Below are 22,919 nucleotides of genomic sequence, written 5' to 3'. Positions count from 1 at the left end.
ATGAAAGTTGCCTATACAAGTGCTATCATATATATCATGTTTTGACAACTAAACATCCAAACATCTAAATGAGAAAAACAGGGTATTTTCACTCTTTTCTTCAATAGTCTACTTTAAATAGTTTTCAACATATTGGAGTTTTGTATAGTTAGACAGTTTCTTATGTAAAGATATTTTCCTCCATACAAAGGAAAATTAAATTCTCTCTGGTTCTATGTACTTATTGCTTCATACATTTAAACACACTTTGGAAGATCGTTTCATAATACAAGTTGTATGACTAAGTTGCCCTTATTGGCGAGCGTATTTGAACTTGTTTCTAGAGAGAGATAAATAAGAAAAATGCAGATAGATGATAAGCTGGTGTAGATATACAAAAAGCCAAAACAAGCAAGGAATTCTAGGACAACGCAACAAAATTGGTAAGGATTAGCAGGAGCAATAAATATCTTACCCATCGGATCAGCAATAGCAAGTAATTCTAATGACTTGTGTTGCATCCAAAATATCTCCCAGGTGTTAATATATTCTTCCTACATATGAACATTCTGCTAACTGCCCATAACAGCCCAAATGCAGATAAAAAAAAGCCCCGCCCCCCTGTATTAGAGATTAAACAGATATCTAAGATCTTCTACAGTTAGTCGACTGGCTGTCCCTCCACTTTGATCTTCACCAAAAGCAGATGCAACCATATTCCTCTTGTCCTCCTGAAAATACAAGTCCAAATATTAACTAAAATGCACACCACACAGGATACGAGTGCATTTAAACTGTGCATCAGAGGAGCTTAGAAACTCAAATCTTCCAAATAATAAGGATGGGATTTGAGAAGGTACAAGGCCAGAATCAGACAAACTTCTGCAATTTCAATCCTGAATCTAGCCTAAAATTGCATCATGCCGTAAAAATATGCAGTTCAACTAAATAACTAGCAAAAAAATGTGGGTTCCAACAGATGCAGCGACGGGGTATGAAGTGAGGTTAAACCTGGAGAGCTATTATTCGATCTTCAACTGTGTCTTTCACAGTTAGACGAGACACGGTGACTGCACGAGTTTGTCCTATTCTGTGAGCTCGATCAATAGCCTGATCTTCAGTGGTTGGATTCCACCAAAGGTCCAGAAGAATTACATGAGAAGCTGCCACCATATTTAGGCCAAGATTTCCAGCTTTTAGTGACATCAACATGACAGTCACCTGCAAAAGAGAATATTCTTCAATTCAGAAACACAATAAGGTCCAAGAGAAAGAAATGCGGAGATGGGAAAATCCAGAGTAACCAATTCGAAACTTCGAGAAAACACTGGGTATCAATGTAGTTCTAATGGAATGACAAGATAAAGTCTTTAGTCCACCTCTCTGTTAAGTGTTTCATAAAGCCATGCAGTAATTACTAAACTAAATTTAGTGAGCATGGTGCTAGCAAAAAGTACTCCTCGTCAGTATAAAGATTGATTATATGAAAAAGTTCATTTGAACTCTTAGAATGAATTGATTGAATGCATGACAAGGGTATTGCAGATAAAAGATATAAATTTCCTGAATATAGAACATATGTACGAACAATTTAGGGGTGGGCATATAATAAAAAAAATGATCAAACCAAAAATTGCAACTTTTCATTTTTGGTTTTTCTGTTTACTCGGTCCATTCAATATCAACTTCTTTTTTTTTTAACTTCGGGTTTTTGGTTAGATTGTCAGTTTCAATAAATAATTCATTATATGAGTGTTTCAGTCTAACTGAAAAACTGAAATTTATAAAACCCATTTCTTATAATAGATAAAGGATTGTAAATCTAAAAGGATTGGCACATAGATACTTAAATTGATGAAAAAAAGGATCTGCCACATGCCACCGTCCACCCTCGCTGTCACCGACTACCTTCGTCCTCTGCTCGTTCAAGCCTCCAGTTTTTGTGCTGCAGCCTCTACTCTTTGAGCCTACTCCTTCACCTCTGTGAAGATGTATGCTGGTCTATCTTACACTTCGTATATTTGCAAAATGTACTAAGAAGGCAGATTCAGTATTGATACCAATAAATTGCTATATCTCCTTCCATTTAATTTTTAAAGGCTTCATTCTTTTATTTCATTTACAGTAGTGAGATCATTTCTCCACAGTTCTGTCTGTAGATGTTGAACTATATATTCAGATATAGAAGAAAACCAAACCGATAACTTGTAACAACCCAACATCTCTTTTTGCTAATTGTGCGTGGTTGCATGATTAAAGCTTTGCATAGGCATACATTATGTGTTTTGGACTTGTTGGCAAGCTCAGGTTGGAACCCAAGGGGCTTGTTGAAGCTTGCCATCGATATCTCCCTGAGACTGTCCATAAAGGGCTCATTTTCGTTACCGAAGATGAGCAAGCTATAACAAACATGGCATTGTCAAGTAGATCAACCCAATTCCTTTTGAGTTGTCATCGCATGGTGCCTCAAGCATTCCTCCTGCAAATGATTAACTCTTTCAGTTTACCCATCGATTGGTGGATGATTTGCCATGAGAATTTCAAATCAGTCCCCATCATTTTAAACAAAGCAGCCAAAACCCGGCCTAGGAATTTCAGATCTCTATCACTCACAATAGTTGATCTACTGAAATGTTTCACTACATGCTTAAATTGCTTATAAAATAACAGAGTAACTATTTCAAAAGGACAAAAGGTAGGACCAACAATGAACATCTCATACTCCGAGAACCTATCAACCACAACCATAATTGACGCTATATCGTCAACTTCACGAAACCGGCCGATGAGACCCATGGAAACAGAAGCCCACAATCACTCTAGAACAGGTAGAGGCTGTAACGAACGCACTTCCTTCTTTGCTCAGTCTTGTCAAGTTTACAGACTAGACAACTTATTACATAGATTTGTATGTCATCCCCCCATTTTAAGCCAAGATTAGTTTCAAGTCAGCATTTGTCAGACACCCAGGTGGCCAGCATTTGTCAGATCATGCGTCTCACAAAAGAAAAGCACAACGGAGTCCACACTTGAGGGACCACAATCCCCCTCCTCAAAATTTCCGAAATGCAGTAGATCATCCTTGATCCAATCCCGTTGAACTGTCCCTTCCCTTACTTGATCCATTATTTTCGTAATGGATCATTCACAGCACATAGTTGATTATATCAATAAATTTGATTAAATTCTAGTAATCAAATATCCCCTTTTACTTAAAGCAGGCACCACTTGATTTTGTCTTCTTGGTTTATGTACACACACAAAAGTCATATTAGGCCAGAAACTCCTACCACCAGGCCAGTTTTAGACTAAACTTCTGCTAAGTCATGAAGTGTGTGTTGGCCACATTCTCCTTCTCGGCCACAAAACTTTGTTCAGAAAAGGTAACTCTCCAAACTTGTAATGAGTGTTGAACATAAACCGGTCTGGAAATAGTGAGTTTAGGCATTTATCCCCTATCCATGGTTCATTCGAGAAGTCAATTTTCTTACCATGTTCCACCTTTAATAAGATGATCCCTAGACCTGAGGCCACAATTTCCTGATGGTCTTTCACCTCGCTTATACTTCTTTTTGTAGGTTGTATTATTGTGATCTATGTTCACGAGTGGATACAAAGTTGGGAAGAGATCCTTGTAAAGTGTCTTCAGTGTGTGTTTCCGAAATGTTGAAATATAGTGTGAGTCAAAAATGTAAAGTGATAGACAGGATTGAGTCATTGACTGACTGTCGTGTGGTGTCAAACAAAACAAAAAATTGACCTTGTAGGTATGTCGCGAACACAAGCTATGGTGTTGCAACTGTGAAGGCAAGCCAAGTACGCATTTCTTTGCGATGTCGATAAGGTGACGACATGAGCTTCAGGAATGCGACTACGGCCATCGCAAACGCAACGAAAAAAATGTAGCTTATAAAACTTGAGTTAAAAAATTTCAGCAACATCTTAACTCTTATAAACCCTTATTTGCGATTGTGATAAGGTAACAACATGAACTTCACGAATGCAACTAGAAGACTCGCGAATGCAAAAAAGCCAATGTAGCCTACAGGATTAGGAACAAGAATAGTGCTACTTGGAACAGGATTAGTACATAGAATCAAACTTGGAAAAGGATTAGTATAGAGAATCCTACTTGAAAAAGGATTGTAGTATAATGTCTATAAATACTCTTAGTGTGACTATGTAGATACATAATTCAATAACATTATATTTCTCACATGGTATCAAAGCTTCTAGGATTCTGGTAGAGAATCAAAGAGCTTTCATTGCAGTAATCTCAAGAAAAAAGTCTATGGAGCAACCACTTGGCTTTGTTGCTCCGGGGTGATTTAGTACCACTGTATGTCGATTTTGTAAGTCATTCTATGGTCTGAAGCAATTTTCTCAAGCTTGGTTTGGAAAGTCCAGCCCAATAATTCAGAAGTTTGGCATGAATCTGATCATTTTGTCTTTTATCAACATTGTACATCAATTCCAATAATTCATTTGACGACTAAGCACATTGAGATTGACTGTCACTTTGTTAGAGAAAAGATACTCCGAAGAGATACTGTTACAAGATTTGTGAAGTTGAGGTTATCAACTTGCAGATATTTTCACCAAGCCCCTCGCCGGTCCTCGTATTAATTAGATTTGTACCAAGCTTCGTACATGTGACTTGTATGCACCAGCTTGAGGGAGAGTATAAGAATAGGAAAAGGAACAAGACCAGCTCTACTTGGAAAAGAATTAGTATATAGAATCCTACTTGGAAAAGGTTGTATTATAATGTCTACAAATAGGGTCTCGTTGTAATTATGTAGATACACAATTTAATAATATTCTTCTCCAATATTTCTCACATAACTATAAAAGTTGAACTAAAAATTTCAGCAACATTTAGACTCTTTAGGTGATAAGCTCTCGGAATTGGATCAAGAAAGGAGTCTCAACCCCCAAATTCTAGGTAATGATTCCTTATACCAGCCTAGTGTTTGTGTTTATTTATTGAATTTGATCATCGGAATCATGCTAATCAAGAAGTTAAATTTGGGGATTTGGGACCTACCCTAGAAATGGAAAATCATTGATTTAACCTAGCAATTCAAGAGAGGATTTGATTATTGAATGGGATCCAATAGCTTATAGGTTGTCCATGAATCAATTTTGAACCGTTGACCCGACCAAGAGTTCAATTTGACCCCGAGGCATCCTAAATTTGTGAGATTGATTCCTCTAGACAAACTTGGACCCGTTATTGATGATTTTGAATATATTGAGGCTGTCAAAGTTTGCTTGAGGGATTTCGGCATTTCAAGTACCATGTGCATGTTTTCACATGATTTGATACTTTTTTGAGTAAGTTCACATGATTTGATACTTCCGGCAGATTTAGTCAGTGGTGATATTGCTTAGTTGTTTAGCATGTGTTATTACTCCGATCATATCTTACCTTCAAATAATAATCATGCAGGCCTATCAACATTTTTGGCAACCTATCTTTGTTGAGCAATAAACTAGGGAGTAGGTACTCCTGGTAACATTAGAGAATTTATGAGTGAACTAACTTAAATGTTACATAATACAGAAGCATGTCAATAATAGCTATGCACAATTTGTGCAAAAAACTGAAGGTAATGTCCTTCCTGGTGAGCTATATGGCAAAACAATTATCGAGTAGTATCACAAAAATTCATAACATGATCTCTATCTGTATCTGTGTTTGGAAACGCCACCTCCTCTATTTCAACTTAACCCCAAAGCCCAAAGTACAACAGACATGGAATGGCAAGAAAAAGAGCAGAAACTTTCAACATAAAACATTCAGGGAGAGCATCAACTCTGAGTAAAATGTAACACTAAGTTCTCCATCCCAAACACTCCAAAGCGGTAAAACAAACCATGCTTTAATGAGTTTATAGTTTTGAACGCAAGTAATAAAAATCTCAATACCTTATAGTTCACTAGAACAACAACATACCTAGTGTGAATGCAAACCTTACCCTACCTTTTAGGAGAGCTTATCACTTTCAGGAGAGCCATAAATCAATATAAATGGGAAGAGGTCGAGGATTTTTTTTTGGATAAATTGTTGAGATATCTCTTAGAAGAACATATCAACATGTAGCAAGGAGAGATGAAGATAAGATGACATGGAGGAATCAAGGGTGAAATCTTCAAGGTGAACTCACTTTTAATGGTGTTACTAGTTGGGGAGTTCAGAGAAGCAGATTTGAAATGCCAAGGCATCAAAGAAAGTAACATAAAAATAAAAATAAGAAAAGGAGAACCTAGTGTGAAGTGCGGATGTAATATGATCAGCAAATTATCTCAGAAAGTGAATATTTTGTGAGTTAATGGTAGTGGTGCTTGTACGAGGAGTTTGGAAATGGATCTCCTTCTATTGCTTTGCAGCTTCAAAGCTATGTATGGACCATGAACACTGAACAAAGTTTGTAGAGTTAAAAGGGTTCAAATGACTGGCAAATAAAGTAACTTAGAGGACCAGATTACTCTGTCTTTTGGCTTGTTTAGACAGAAATAAAGAGTAGAGTGTTCAATATTAGATACACGGTGTTAGAACTATTACACATTTACCTTCATCCCTTTTTTTATCTTGCAAAGAAGATGACAATATGATTCCCTATGTCACAAAGAAGATGATTCCCTTCTGTATAGAGAACTGGGGTAACTTGATAGGAGATATGAGATAGGTTGAAAATTAAATCCATCATATTTAGTGTTTTTACACCTTGGGCTGATATAATGAAATTATTGATATATCAAAAGAGAAAACAGTGGAAATTTTGAAATATTTAAGAGATCACTGCACAACAAGCAAGCATACAAGAATTTGCCAACCTCAGGATTTGTGTTGAACTCTTTGACAGCTCTGTCTCTAGCAGCAAGAGACATTGTGCCATCCAGCCTCTCATACCGAAAACCAGACTGGTTCAAAGCATGCTCAACCAAGTTTAACATGCCTGTCCACTGAGAGAAGACAATGGCCTTTATCGGCCCCTTGGATTGCATTTCTGAATCTCTTTCTCCCAAATTTGATGAATCACCATTGCATTGCACCAAGATATCTGATTCTAAATAGGTATCCTTTGACTTACAACATGACTCAAGAATTTCAATAGCAGTTCTTATTTTAGAAGAGCTGTACTCATTTTCCATAATTGATTTCTCATCAAATTCAGACAAGCTGGAAGGATCGCCATTTACATCACCTGTTACACATTTTTTAAGGGCAGCTTTAGAATAAACAGCCTCAGGACCAAGTTGTTCTCTGCATCCAGGTGTAGGACATGTATTATCTTCCCCAGTTAAATAATCTGATACACATTGGTTGCAGAATACATGTCCGCATATGGTAACAACTGCATCTTCAGGCACATCCTGTGGAAAGAAAAAGGAGTAAATCAAACTAGTATGTACACTACGACAGTTGTACCGAAAAAGACAGGCATAACTATAAAACAAAATAATAAAAATAGAAAAATGACAGACGATAAATATGTTATTAAAGAGTACACTTTAAAGTGACTTTCAACCGAGCCAAATCAGTAAAGATGCACAAACACTATTCCACTTAGCCTTTAGATTTATTCAAATCTTCCTTTTACAAGGAGAACAGCATTTTTGACTTCAATGTTTTGATGGATAGCCATTTGAAGCTTGTTCAGAGATATGAAAGCTCACTGCATTTTACTTGCCTGTTAATTTCTATTTACACCATACCTTCGCAATCATCAGTTTTATCTTTGAAGTTTTAGGGTATATAGTTGGGGAGGCCCAGTTAGTTAAGGGGATTTAGAGGAGATACTGAGAGGTTTTAGCTCACAACATGTCTTCAAGGGCAGTGTAGACAGTGAGTTCAGCTTTGTCGATAAGGGTAGTCATGATTGTTGGGAGATGAATGAACCTGATGCATTTCTTACTTGAGTTCAGGTAGGTCCATATTTTCTTTCACTTATTACCCTATTCTCTTTGATTTCCTCAAGGCCTATTGTATCTTAACTGAAAGCCTCCTAGGAAACTAAAAACTCAAATGGACAGAGAATTTCAGTTCTGGATAATTGGACATTTGGATTCACAAGCACAAAGACTCAAGACCAAATGGCAATGCAACTACTGCAAAAATTTGGATGATATTTTTGGAGAAGTGTAAAATAAAGCTCTCTGGCTGGAAAAGGAACTCTCTCTCCCTTGGTGGCAGGCTCACTTTAATTAGCACTGTTTTAGATTCCTTGCCCACTTATGCTATGTCATTGTTCCCATTATCGAACTCCAGATCACATAGGATGGACAGATTACAAAGAGATTTCTTTTGGCAAGGAACTAGAGAACATAAAACTTACAATATGGTTAATTGGGAGAAAGTAACTACTGACAGGAATGTAGGTGGTCTCTGAGTAAAAGATCTGAAGTTGCAAAACCCGAATCTAATACACAAATTGCTTTAAAGAATCAACCAGGAGGAAGATGCATTATGGAGAAAGATCATTGAAGTAAAATATGGGCTCCTAAACCCTTGGATTACCAATCAATCTCAGCAACATGGTTCTTACCATATCTGAAAACATATCATGGAGACATATCATGGAGACATATCATGGCACACTGGAACTCCTTTAAATCTAACAAATCTATTCAGCTTGGCAATGGCAGGAAGACAAAATTCTGGAAAGATGTGTGGCTCGATCAAATGCAACTAAAGGAGCAATACTCAATTCTATTTTGTATATCTCAGAATCAGGATGCTACCATCTCAGATTGCTAGTCAGAACAGGGCTGGAACTTGAATCTTAGGCAAGCTATCAACAAATGGGAGCTGGATAGTGTCTCATTTTGGCTTTGTCAGTTGCAAAGCCACATTCTCTTACATATCAAACCTGACTCTTAACCATGGAAAGGAGATTCAAAGGAAGATTCCGGTATCATTTGTTTGCACTGGTGTGAATCTGAATGTTTCAAACCTTAGATCATTAAGTGCATTTGTTTTTATTAAGCCCTTAATGGATTTGAATGTCTTAATCCTTAAGATCTTGAATAAAGTTTTATCATCAAGAGACAGTTTTATAAGGATAATTTTCACCACAACTCTATCCACGATCACCAGGCACCTCCACTAACAACCTTTGCCGCCCCAACCACCACTGATATTGTCAACCACCAATCACCACCACCAACCAACTCTGCCACCACTTCGGACAATTGCTTGCTACCACACCTATCATCTTTATCATTACATTATATTCAGTCACCACCGTCGCTACCACCACAAAAGTCAATCCTACTACCAACCACCTACACTATCACAACTAGAACCGCTACCTACTACCATAAATAAATGGCCAATTACCACAAATTCTTCATCCACCACCACAACCGTCGTTACCGCTATCACAGTCGTGGCTGCTATCAGCCACTACAACCAATGCAGTTAATCTCTACTAAAACAACTCCACCATCACAAATTAGTATCACTATCGACTACCACTAACGCATTGTCAACCATCTTCGCACATTCTTCAGTCATCACCATCAACACTACCAAGTACCAACTACTAACATCAACCAACTTCACCATCACAACCACCACTACCAACCACCATTATCACGCCAATCACTACAAACCAACCACCTCCCCCATCATAACTATCACCGCCATCATTACTAGGCACTAGCTACTAACATCAATCATTACCACAGACACTACAGACCATCTCCACCATCGTTAACTAACATAAATGTTTCATTTTTTAATCAAATAATATCTTTATCCTACTGAATTTATATTTAAAAAAATATTTCACTACTTTTTATTTGGACTGTATTATTAATTTTATTGTGTTTCTTTTTTGCGAGAAAGGTAACATTTACTTCTACATATCCACAGGTATACTACATCAAAGTGTAGTCCCCCTCCAAAAAGTTTACTTACATCATTCCTAGGATCTTCTAATTACAGCCAATCAAAAATATCAAAGACATTTCAACGTCTCCTATCACTACTTGCTTACACCAACAATAACAAAGCCCTAGGTAATTAGTCTTTATCTTCTGGATATTAGTCTTTAACTCTTTATTAAATAACTATATTATGCACATTCAGATGTTGAAAAACAGACAGTTATAATAACTTGGTATTCAAATCTAGAGACAACCTCGTACTGTTTCAGATGTGCATAACTACTCTCTAATTTCTACTCTCTCCTAATTTACTCTTTTTCTCTCTATCAACACCTCTAATGGTTACTAGCGGTAACCTATGTTTGTATTGTTGCTGGCCATGGAGCCTCTGGAAGGTCTAATTCCGGCTTACCCTCGTCATAACCCCTCTATTATCACAACTGAAACTGATACCCCTGCTGAAAATCATGGCAAGAAGTCTTTTGCTAATGCTATTACGAACACTACAGTTCCTATTCCTTCCCCTTTTTGACAAGCTCAAGAAACAATTAAAGCTAGAAAAACCACTCACAGCGGGATGCCAGCTATCATTTTAAGACCAGAGATTACTACGGGTGATGGCAGCGGAGGTAGACAGACCATTGTCAGGATGTTTATAAGTGTTCACCGCCAAATAGACAAAATCAGGTCCAGATTCTCTGAACTATTCTCCCTAAAAGGCTTAGCAAAAATTGGAGTTTATAATAATTTTGATGTGTTCTTAGACTTCGCTAATGATGACGACATCATTACTATATGGTTCAAGAGGTCTGTGGAAATCAATGGTCAGCAGATGTGGCATCAAAAGTGGAGCCGTGATTTTAAACCTGAGGAAGATTTACCCATAGCTTCAGTTTGGGCACTTCTTCCGAAATTACAAATGCATCTTACACAATTGGTACTATCTGAAGCAGATTACAAGTGTTGTGGGTACTCCACTTGAGATGGACAAGACTACTAGAGGAAATACTAGCCCAATTATGGCTAAAGTTAGAGAAACTGGAATTTCTATCCTTCAAAATTGAACACCAAATACAAGTAGAGACACTTCTCCATCAACTCTTTCCCTTCAACTGTAAATATATTTCCTCCCAGCTTTTCAAAAGCTTCTGCATGGTCCAGGATATGCCTTTAAGGTTTAAGATAATTCATTTTAGCATCTACATTTTTGGGTTTAGTTTCTTGATATTTATTTTTACTAAGTTAATGGATCTCTAACATAATTCTTACCATTAACATTGCCTTGGAGTAGCTGAATTTCAGCTTAAGAGCGACAGAAGTTCATTACCTGCTTCACTCTCTTAGAGGGGAAGGGGAAATGGAGAATGCATCTGAACATAGATAAGGGCTATTTTCTAATTTGTGGTGAATCATAATGGTTTTGACAGCCTAAGACTTCTACCTCAACTTACACTTGTACCCTTGTCTAATAGATCAAGAATTCAAGAAATGATAAGATCACAAACTCTAACCAGAAGAAGCAAACGATGATGATAACCAAGGAATACTTACATCGCATACGGAACACGTTACTAAAGAAGTTTCCAATTGTTTCAAGAGATTCTCCACCATTTCCTTTGGGAGCTTCTTTGCCATCTCTGATGAAGCTCTTCCAACAGAATTGTAACTCTCCCTTTTTACAAGTTTTGGGTGGTCACAAGCCTGCCGAAGTCGCAGAAGCATCAACAAAATATTCGCATAGTTTTGCTTCACAGTTCCAGCTGCAGCATATGCCTGCAAGATGAGTCCATCTTAATTAAAGAGACACAACTAGAGCTAGTGAATTCAGCTAAACAACAAGACATCAGAAGACTACTAGAAATCTCAACCTGCTCTGGAGGTCAAAATTTTGTCACAAATTGCTGCATAAATCAGGAAGGACTAAAAGTTTGTCTTGAAAATGTAGTCTTATATCTACGTAATAGAATTCCGAAATACAAAGTAATGGCACTGTACTAAACTTATCATGAGGGTGAGAAAAGGAGTCTTTCTTGTCACATTTCCAAAGCCAGATGACATCACTTCATATTCCCATCTTCTATTTGATGTCTTCAATCTTTCTTTTACTGACCCCCAGATATGTAGAGCATAATACTTTGACCAGATTGAACCAAATAAATGGACCCAAAATTCCCCAATATATGTTAGACACAAACACAAAGAAGATTGCATTTGTGCTAATGCACATCCTTATCCATTTTATCATCAAAGTATATCATATACTCGATAAAGAGCATATTCACATGTCTAATATCCCAATGCAATAAAATATGGTAAGTCTATTATAGTTCCATGCTTTTTCTGTTTTCTCCCGAGAATGATTTGAGTGAGTCAAAATGGTGATAACCCATATACAATAGGTCTAACAAAAAAAGGGACATAACATATGCAAAGTAGCCCACAAATACCCTTCATCGACCTTCTGGTCTAAAAATACACCCAACCTTTTTTAGGTAAAAAAATACCGCTCAAAACTAACATCCTAAACCTGATGGATTTATGCAATTTAAAATAGCCCTGTTGCTTACTATGATTGGCCACATATTATTTTATTTAGAAATTAAACATACTCCACTTTTGAAACCCGACACACCACTCCCTAATCCATATTATCCAGCTACTGACTTTATTATTCTCTAGCTTAATTCTTTCAGCTTCAAGATGGGGGGATTCTGAAGCAGCACAAACCTGGTGAAATTTTCATGCCCCCTAAAAATTGTCAGAAGACTGACTTTTCAAATAGATTTGATCATGAAACTTCTCCAAGTGATGCCAAAGTTTTCAAAACATCAAGAAGGATTTGAAGGAAAAAGACATAAATTGCTAAAGTTATTGTCACTGAAAGTGGAAGCACTCTCTACCTAGAGATTGAGACCTTAAATTAGGTGTCTTCAGCAAAGTCAAAGTGAAAATGAGAAATAACAGGTTGAAGTTTTAAGAACGGGTCAGTGGGTATGGATTTAAAAAGTGGGTGGGTTTAATTTTTAAATGATAATATATGTGTACAATCATATAATAGGCCACGTGTCAATTTTAAATTGCAAAAAGCCATCAGGTTAGGGTGTTAGTTTGAGGTAAATATTGAGCCAAAATAAATAGGTTAGGGCTACTTATAGACCAAAAGTGGAAGGAGGGTATTTTTGAGTTAAATTTCGTAAGTTGGGGGCATTTTTGTCCCTTTTCTGTAGGTATAATGAAGAGTTAACTACTCCATCCATTTCAGATTGCACGCCATTAGTTTCAAATGGTAAAATCACCTTATAGGAGCCTTTTGATCAATCAAAAACTCAAAATTAACAAACCACAACTTGAGAACTCAGCTCACATAGCACAACATGTACTGCCAAAGATTTCCTGGAAGTTTTGTTGAGCAGAAAATTCAAAGACTACATATAGAACAAAAATAGAAAAGATGTTCCCAATTATTCAGACTTCAGAAAACTTCGAGACTGACTAGAACATCAAATTGTAAGACACTTGTCTATGTTAAGTTAACACTACCTTTAAGTTAGTTGAGAGGAATGTCATAAAAAGGATGACGTGATGCAGTGAATATTTTTTCCATTAACAGTGCAGGCTTTGACACATCTATAGGGTTAAAGGGGGAAGACAATGAGGCACCTTAAATTGTGATCGTGATTCCGCTTCTAATTTGTTATAGAAAGCTCGTTCCTCTGAAGAGAAAGCCACCTTCTTCAACTGTATAGTTTTTGGTGGTAAGTTTATAATTGGCTCACCATCAATCACGGTACCTAAATCAGTAACGTTCAGATAATGAGCTACACATAAAAAAAATCTGTTGAAGATTTAACTAGGAAGTAATGTAACAGAATTATAATGAACACATGAGATTGAATTAGGTTATAGCAAATTTGAAAGATTGTATATTGAAGAAAAAAAAAAGAATAAACGGAATTCAGGCACACATCCAGGCACAACATAAATGCATGATAATAAAATAAAATGTGATTGAGTTAAAATGAATATAGAAAGCTGATACCAATCAACCTAACACTGTTATCCATAGAGGAAAACTTCAGTACGGGATTATTTTGAAAAAAACAAGTTTCTGTTGCAACCAGTGTCAAAAGGAAAATGAACAAGGAGGGAAATTTACTTTTGAAAATCAAGGCACAAGCAAGGCCAAAAGCCTTAAACCCCATGATATTCTCATTTAGGAATTCCTTTTACAAAAAATGCATCACACAAAGATAACAACAAGGAATAAACAATTGTAACCTTTTGTTCGTCGCAACATTATAGCCCTTAAAATTGCTTGAAGCTTCTTATACCCATTGATTGAGTTTATAGCAATCGGAAACTTAATTTGGCTGCAAAATGATTTGTATTCAGCATAAGGATCATATCTCAGAAATCTGAAGTAGCTGAAAAGTTCATCAATGGCATTCTGTATCGGTGTTCCAGATAAGCACCACCTTCGTTTTGCTCTAAGGCTACAGCATGCTCTAGCTACTTGTGTTCTATGATTCTTGATTGTCTGGGCTTCATCTAAAATCACCCTAAACCAACTGACTTTCGCAAGAGTACCACAATTAGGATCAAAGTCATCTGCATCAAATCCTGTTCTGCCCTTTTTCCCTCTCTTGTTAAGCGATGGTTTTTTCCGCTTCTTACTTGAAGAGAAGTCGGAAGATATTCCGAATCTCTCTCCATTTTTTTGGTCATCGTCATCCTCTTCAACTAAAGCTTGTTTAGGAACTTCGTTTGTCACAATGGCATACGTAGTCAGGACCACATCATACTTAGCCAGTTCCGCCGGTTTCTTAGTCCTACTACCTCCATGATAGATTAAAACAGATAGATGTGCATCATCTGTTACTTTCTCATCCAATTCTCGAGCCCATTGTCGAAGAACACTTGCTGGACACACTACCAATGTACCAGCTGCTGGCCTCCTACGTCTAAACCCCTTTATAGAAGTTCTTGCATCTGTAATCACCTCAACACCATCTATTTCTCCACACTGATTTGTTTCCTGAGAAGCAGGAACACCACTTTCATCATCATCATCCAAATTCAAGGCTTCAGCTTTAATAGCATCCAGATCTTTTGCTTTAGACTTATCCTGAGCTGACCTCTGCATCTGTATGAGGGCAATCATTGAAATAGTCTTACCAAGACCCTGCAACATAACAGAATAAATAATAAACATGATGAATACCAGCAGAAGTCCAAGAATAAAGTAAGCAGCCAGCGGCAATATATTTGACCTGATCATCAGCCAGAATACCACCCGAACAATGTACACTACCAGTTTCTTTTTGAAGCATCCATGCCAAAGCAATTCTCTTCAGGAGGAAAAAAGTAGTTAGAATATATACTATGACAAGAAAATAGAAGGATGCTTAAAGTAGCACAAGTAGACCTGGTGTCTTAGGAGAGAAACTGACAAAAGACCTTCTGGCAGACGAGCTTCTACCTTTGGTTGGTTCAAATCCTGCCAGAAAAGAGCACGCGTATGTGAAACTATAAGCTGAATGAAAATACAAGAGATGTAGCCTCTGAAGGCTCATAGCGCAACAGCGACGACCATGCCTTAGTCCCAAACAGTCATTGTAGGTTCCAGTGGTAAATTTACACATCAATAAAGGGCTACATGAACCCGCGGTCATATGAATGAACTCGATATATTATCTATATAATTCTTATAATATATCCATTATTATCTGAAAGCACCCATGGTCAAAAGAGATTGAGTGGTGAATTGGCTGAAAGCTGGTTATAACTCTTTCACATCAAGGGATTGAATCCTACTTACTGTCATTTGTTTCTTTGTAAGTTGTTTCTAAAGAAGCCTTCCTTATAAAGCTGCACCCTTCATTTTTTAAAAAATCGAACGCAGAAAATAAGCCAAAACAAAAACAACAACATTGTTCTTTTCATCGCTTCTTATAGCTAATAGCTTAGATGTTGGAACACTTTGAGTTTTCAACATCCCCATATCTGTTCTCTAATCCCAATATATCCCAAAACAGAAAACTCCAGGCTAATCAATGTTGCCTCTTTATTGCTCTAAAACCTAAATTGCTAAAGCACCATCATAAAGGTCAAATCATATCTTACAAAGCAATGATGTGTCGGGCATCTTGAAATTCTGGATTCGACTCTGGTAGGTGCTATATTAGCTCAACTCATATCATCATCAAACCAAAAAAAAAAAAGTGAAAATATATATATATATATATACACACACACATTTTTAATGTTGGCTCAGTATGCATTTGAGACAACAATTTTTAATAGGGGTACATACCCCATGTCACACCAAATCATATACTTCCAGAAGATCCATAAATAGCATAGCAACCAAATTCATGCTGTATCCTCCCTAGAGGATAAAAGATACATTTTCCATAGGAGAGATAAAAATATTCTGAGAATGCATTCACATCAATTCTCAAATAAGTCTATATCGTTTACCGAAGAAAAAAATCCTGCGCCTTTTCCCAAAAAAGGAAACAATGATAGACACTAGAAACTAACTTAAATTTGTCATTATATTCATGAAATTTTTGAACAAGAATAAACAGGGGACCTACAGAAGGGAAACCAAATCCTACCAGAAAGATGAGCATTTCAAATTCTGTAGACAGACAAAACAACAGGGCATTGACAAGAAACAACCATTGTGTTCTAGACTAGCCTAGTCCTGTTCAACTGCATGGTTTCAAACATATAGAATAATTAATTCAACCATAGACGAGGGATATCAACTGACAGCAGTGAATACAATTTTGCAATCTATTATGGGGAGGAGGGAATGGTGACCTTCTGATTGGGTTGAGATAAAAAAGAAGGTTCATTGCATAAAGTTCCTGAATTGCGCAATCCAATACAGCATTTGCAGATCACAAGAAAGGGCATAAACAAGTACCTGCAGAGCAGCTTGAAAGATCAGTCTCTCATCAGCTGCTGCAGCTCTCTCTTCAGCTGTCCCAGGGTAATGTAAGGGATCATTTACACTAGTATACTGAACACCTGAAGTGGCCTTTCTGTGCATCAAAGACGGAGGTAATACTCTGCTTCCTTTGTTTTCATAGAGAACTAACTCATTATGGTTGCCCCTGCTTGAACTTGCCCATGCAGATTGGTATGATCTTTCATGAGATTGACGATTCTGACTGCCAGGTAAATCCAAAGGCTGAAGGGATGTTGGAAGTGCCCGCCTCAGAGTTTGTTGCAGAAAATGCTTCCTACCATCTGCATCAGAAACAAAGGTTTTCTTTCAATAAACAGTACTGTGCGAACTATTCCTGCCTTTAATACTTGTGACAGACCATTATTACCATTTCCAGAAGAGTACTCAAAATTCACGTCTCTAATTGCTCGCGAACTTGATGTTCCACTTTCATCAGTTATAGTTGGAGGATTCATAGATCTATTACTATGATAGTTAGAGGAGCCTCCATTCAGATAACTTGGTCTTGTGGGTGACGAAACCTTTTGGGTTGGAAGGCTATCTGACATTGTTCCATGGTCTAAGTTATAGACAAACTCAGCATAAGTTTGTGGCAGGAAGAGGAAAAAAGGTCAATTCTTTACCTGTTGCCCATGATGGAAGGATTCGAGAAGTAGCAGAATCTCTGAGAGGAGACTCATCTGTGTAGTTGTCTATTTCACGCAAGTCGGAATCATCTGAAGAGATATCAATTGCATCCATTGGAGAGAATGTAGAACCAACCTGTATTGAAGTGGCAACGTCATAAAAAGATGATAAATAATTGAGAAGTAGATCCCATGGTAAACTATTCCTTTACCAGATGTCTTAAAACCAAGTTAATAACCACTTTGCGGAAGAAGCTACAGGTACACTCTAGAAAATAACCAACAGGATCCACATGGTCACGCATTTAATGAGTACTGTCAAAAGAAATGAGTTGAATAACAATAAGTGAAACACAAAAGAGGGGTTTGATTGTGTAACATAAAAAATGCAGTCTACATAAGCCATCAGCCATGCATGGAGAGAGTAGACATAATAAAGGCAGCTTCTTTTATGATAAACGAATACGATCATGGCTCAAGAGATTAGTGCTAACCTTGTGAAGTGAATGAAGTAAAAAAGTAGTGAGTAATACTAAAACTTAGAGACTAAGTAAATTTCATAGCAATTTGAAATACCCATAAGGGAAAGGAGCGATTTTTAAGCAAACAAACACAGAAAATCAAAACTGTGGTAACCCAAGAAACAGAAAAAAGGAGATACCTGATAACATCAATCAATTGGGGATCGTCTGAAAAACCAAGTAATTTCCCTTGTTGTCTTCTACTGGAAAAGCCCTAATCAAGTCAGAAGGCGGAGAAAAGGGAGTATACAGAGAGAGGGACTGTACACATACATTCCCTCCTATTTTGGGTGTTCACTTCTCAAACATGTACACCCTATTCTCATCTGACTCTCGATATCTAATAATAACATGCTCCTCTTTCTTCTTCTTTTTTTTCTTTTATACTACTCAAAATACAATTGCATAATAAATTAATAATAATTGAAATTTTGGAGATTTTTCCTTTCCAATAATCAAATTGGCTTTTCCAATTATTTTTTGGTTTATTATTTTTCACCTACTTTGATGTTTGGTATAAAACTTTATTAAAAATAATATTTCAATTATATCATTAAATAATCATCAAATAATATATTATTTGTTTTATCTTCTAACTAGCTAGGAAAAAAAATAATTTTATCGTCATATTTGTTATTTTTTTAATTGAATTACTTGACCATAAAACTCTATATATAAATAAAAAATCACAATTATACTCTTAAATTTTTATATTATTCTTTATTCCATTTTACTAATCAAGTTAAATACTAAAATATAAAAAATAAATTGTTATTGGTATGGTATTCTACTCACTGCGCAAATTTTTAATAGCCTGTTATATTGTTAATTCTTTTGTTGGTCAAACATACCTTAAACTTAACATAGATTTAAGGTTATTAAAAAAATTTAAATATGTGGATGCTTATTAAATTAAAAAAGGGATAAGGTTCAAGTATCTCTCAGACTATGATCAAAATTTCAGAGAAACACCTAAACTTAACTAAAGTCTTATTATCTTCATGAACTCATTTTTTTCGTATTTTTTTGTATCTTATGTGCTAACGTGGCACCTTCAACCATCCAAGTTAGTTGTTTTTGTACACACTCGTCTGTCACATGTGTAAATATTTATTTTTTTTTATATTTTTTTAAAAAATTAATTTCTTTTTAAAACAAAAAATATTCTTATTTTATTTTATTTATATTTAAATTATGTTAATACACTTTTTTTCACCTTGTATCAAAAAAAATTCACCTTCCTTCGTTGTTTTTTTCCTTTTATTTTTTCTATTGATATTATTTTCTTTGTCTTTCGTTTTGATTTAATTTCAAATTTAATTCAAAAATATCTTGTATTTGAAATATGTTAATTTGAAAAGGACATCACAATAAGTGAAGAAAATCAAATAAAAAAAATCTAACTTTTGAATTAAAGGGCATTATAAAATTATTTTTAGCATAAAAATACACATAATTCTAAAAAAATAATTAGAAGTGAAAATATAATGAATTAATTTTTTTTATAAAAAAAATTAAAGTGAAAATAAATTAAAATAAATATTTTGAAAATAATGAAATAAAAATAATTAAATATATATAAGTTTTAATATCAATAAATATGTGTACAAACTAATTATAAAGTTATCAATCGAAAAATGGACATGTGCCCAATCTATTCACTTATCGCTTGTTTTCAAGAGAGAGTGCATACTGTTTATGTCATGTTAGTGTTTGCAGTGTAATTATTTTATTTTAAATTAATTTAGGGGTTAATAGGGCTCAAGTTAAATTTAGTTGTGTCTCTGAAATTTTAGTCATAGTTCTGGGAGGTATTTGTGTCTTATCAAAAAAAAAAGTAGCTCAGGTATTCAATCGACGAACAACATTTAAAAGAAGAAAAAATCAACCCAATATAGCAAACCAAATATGGAGAAAAAAATTATTAATTTATAAAAACATAAATTACACTAAATGGATATGGAGAATTAAAAAGGGAAAATACACAAGTACTCCCTCAACCTATACACGAAATCCTAGAGACACACTTATATTATACTAAGGTTCTATAACCCCCTGATCTTATTTAATAAGTAATTTTCTACCCCTTTTCGTCTTACATTCCACTAACTTAAAAAAAAGTCAACCAGCGTTGGACCCACAAGATAGTTTCATGTAAGCCGAAAAGGGGTAGAAAATTATTAATAAAATAAGTTCAGGGGGGTAATAGGACCTTAGTATAGTATAAGTGTGTCTCTGAGATTTCGGGCATAGGTTGAGGGGGTACTTGTGCATTATCCCAATTTAAAAAAAATGTTTATAACTAATCTAATATAATTAAAGATAACACTAAATTACAAAAGAAATTTAGAAAAAAGGAAAAATGCATAACTACTCCATCAACCTATGCCCGAAATCTAAGACACACTTATATTATATAAAGGTCCTATTATCTCCCTTGACTTAATTGAGAGATAGTTTAGTCATTTAATGGTCTTACAAATGATTGTTTAACTAGGTTATTCCTTCATTTTTTGAAATAAAATAAGACATCTTAAGTTAAATATAGTAACCAATCATAGCATCTTCAACATTGTTGTCGCTTGTAGGGAGTCCCAAAACACTTGTTTTGAGAAACATATGTTTTAGATAATTAAGATATTTGGCTAATCAAAAAACTAAATGGAAGGAGAAGTAGTTTTTCTTATATTAAGAAGAAGCTAAAAAATTCTACTTTTTTTTAATAAATAGAAGCAGACAATTATAAAAAAAAATTATGAAAAATCGTTCAAAATAAGGTCCAAGCTAGACCAAAATTCACCCCTTTTTAAATCTGAAACTCAGAACTTATTTTTTTTTCAAATCATAACCCATTTTAATGGTTCATTTTGATACATTACAACATTCCACAACCCTTTCTCTTCTTCCAAATAATTTTTAGAAGTTGGGTGTTATCTTTGGTGTTGTGTCTCGTCCTTCTTTCCATTTCAAGTGAGACTTTCAAACACATTCGTCACTAACATGTGTTTTCCTTATCATTTTCATACAAACATTGAAAGTTACAGACACATCTTCATGTCATTTTTCTTTTTTCATGTTTGAAGGACGTTCACCGAAAAAGTACTATATATCTTTTCTTTTTTTGTATAATATTAAAATCACTTTTCTCTGTTAGAATCACATGAAAATCTACAAGTCATCCAAAAGTATCAAAGTTCAAATTCATATCTTTTAATCAAAAGATTTAAATTTCAAATGGCTTCAAATTCAGCTCAAAGCAAATTTGTTTAATCTATGAATACATTTTTACATCTTTAGCAAAGGATCATGTTTTTGGACCTTCAAAAATACATCATCTACTATTGCTTTTCTATTTCAATTTCTATAAGTTTTAAATCTCATTTTATTATCAGTAAAATAGTTTTGGATCTAAGACCTCAAAGGCTTTATTCATTATTTAGGGAAAGGTAAAATCCAGATCTCATTCTATTTGTTTGTGTTATTTCAATCTATATTATTAGCTTTAACATCTTCAAATTACTGAATATTGGTCATGTTTTAGGTTCATTTATGAGGTAAAGCTTAACTATCATAGCGTCTATTATGCATATTTTATTTTCTCTACCATAAGATGTGATTGTAAAAATATCACATATTTAATATTACTCATATGCATCATTATATTTTCTAAATACAGTATCTTCTTATGATGAAGTGAATAGTATAGAATAAGTCTTATATAGTATATATCTCATATGTGTGATTCATTTGAACATGTTGTTATCTTTATTTTTCTTTTTAAAACCAATGTAAAGATTTTATAAGATCTTAAATCTTTGACTTACAAGTTGGGTATTGTTTTATCCTATGTAGGTGTTCATGGTGATTTTAAAATTATAAAGCGTCTATCTCCTCAACACATTGATTACTATATTCAAGATGATTGCCAAAATTATTTGAAGCTCTGTTAAACTTCAAGTTTATGAAATAATTAATTTTTGTGCAAATGCATTGTATAAGTTTAAGATTCCTAATCATGAGTTTAGTTTGAATTATTTGGTTTATATCAATAAAGTGAATATTTTGTCTTTTTTCATTAGTTTTTAAACAACGTCTACTAATGGTACAATTTCTTGTGAGTTTGATATTTTCTTGAGTTCTGCCATACATGCACTATTGATGCCCTAAGTATGTTCGGTATAATTAAAACTTATTTAGCTTTTCACTATTCATGACTAGCTTTGATAGAGATGTAAATTTAATTTACTTTTTCTTAGTATTTTAATTTTATCTTAAATGTCAGTAATAATAACCAATAAGTATGAACAAAGTGTTTAATTAAATGTGTCTAAAGTTTTGTATGTTTTTTTCTTTTGAAAAATCATGTCAATTAAAGTTTCATATATATGTAAAGTGCTTCTTGTGAGAATTTTTTAAAAAAATTATGGGATCTAGTATTGAAGAGTCTGAAATCTGACTCATTAGGACTTTGTTTTGATAGTTTGTGTGTCCTCAATGCTTAAATTATGCTATAAACTGATGTTAAAGTGTTGAATTGCAGCATTTAAGGCTAAGGAGCAAGGCAAGGATACTATTGGACAAAAATGAACAAACAAGCTGAAGAAGTGAAAAAACTTGAATGAGAAATGCCCAATATTAATTTCTACTGAAGACTTATGGCAAAGATGATTTTTGTAAAAATAATATTTCCAAGTGTCCTGTTATAATGAACTGAGACATGAAATAGTTATAAGTGAGATTTAAATCCGAACTTCTGAAAATCGAGTCGAGTTGAATTTTGGGAGTCAATCCTTGACATAGCTAGTGATGTTTGACATTACACTAACTTGCCTTAGTTTGCTGCTCAGAGGAAGTTCCTCATTATCAAGCGTTGTCTTGCAAAACATGTAAAAAGTTCAAAAGTTCCAGTTGAGGTTC

The 22,919-nt window shown here is 34.9% G+C and overlaps 1 protein-coding gene across 4 annotated transcripts; it reads right to left on the bottom strand.

Annotated features, from left to right (window-relative positions):
- Positions 1–349: 349 nt before the first annotated feature.
- On the bottom strand, positions 350–18,390 carry LOC101243943 (chromodomain-helicase-DNA-binding protein 3). Of its 4 annotated transcripts, none has more exons than XM_010317513.4 (13): positions 18,143–18,355; positions 17,694–17,796; positions 17,479–17,617; positions 17,223–17,414; positions 16,811–17,136; positions 15,302–15,373; positions 15,147–15,224; positions 14,155–15,058; positions 13,537–13,667; positions 11,428–11,649; positions 6,820–7,359; positions 991–1,200; positions 350–710 (listed from the first exon to the last, which is right to left on the bottom strand). In XM_010317513.4, exons 2-13 carry the CDS (start codon positions 17,784–17,786, stop codon positions 606–608), a joined length of 3,012 nt encoding a protein of 1,003 aa, XP_010315815.1. In that variant the 5' UTR covers positions 17,787–17,796; positions 18,143–18,355; the 3' UTR covers positions 350–605.
- Between the last annotated feature and the right edge of the window lie 4,529 nt (positions 18,391–22,919).

This window comes from Solanum lycopersicum, chromosome 2 (genome assembly GCF_036512215.1).
Source record: "Solanum lycopersicum chromosome 2, SLM_r2.1".
NCBI classification, from domain to species: Eukaryota; Viridiplantae; Streptophyta; class Magnoliopsida; order Solanales; family Solanaceae; genus Solanum; species Solanum lycopersicum.
Note: the sequence above shows the minus strand (reverse complement) of the source record. Positions and strands in the feature narration are given on the sequence as shown.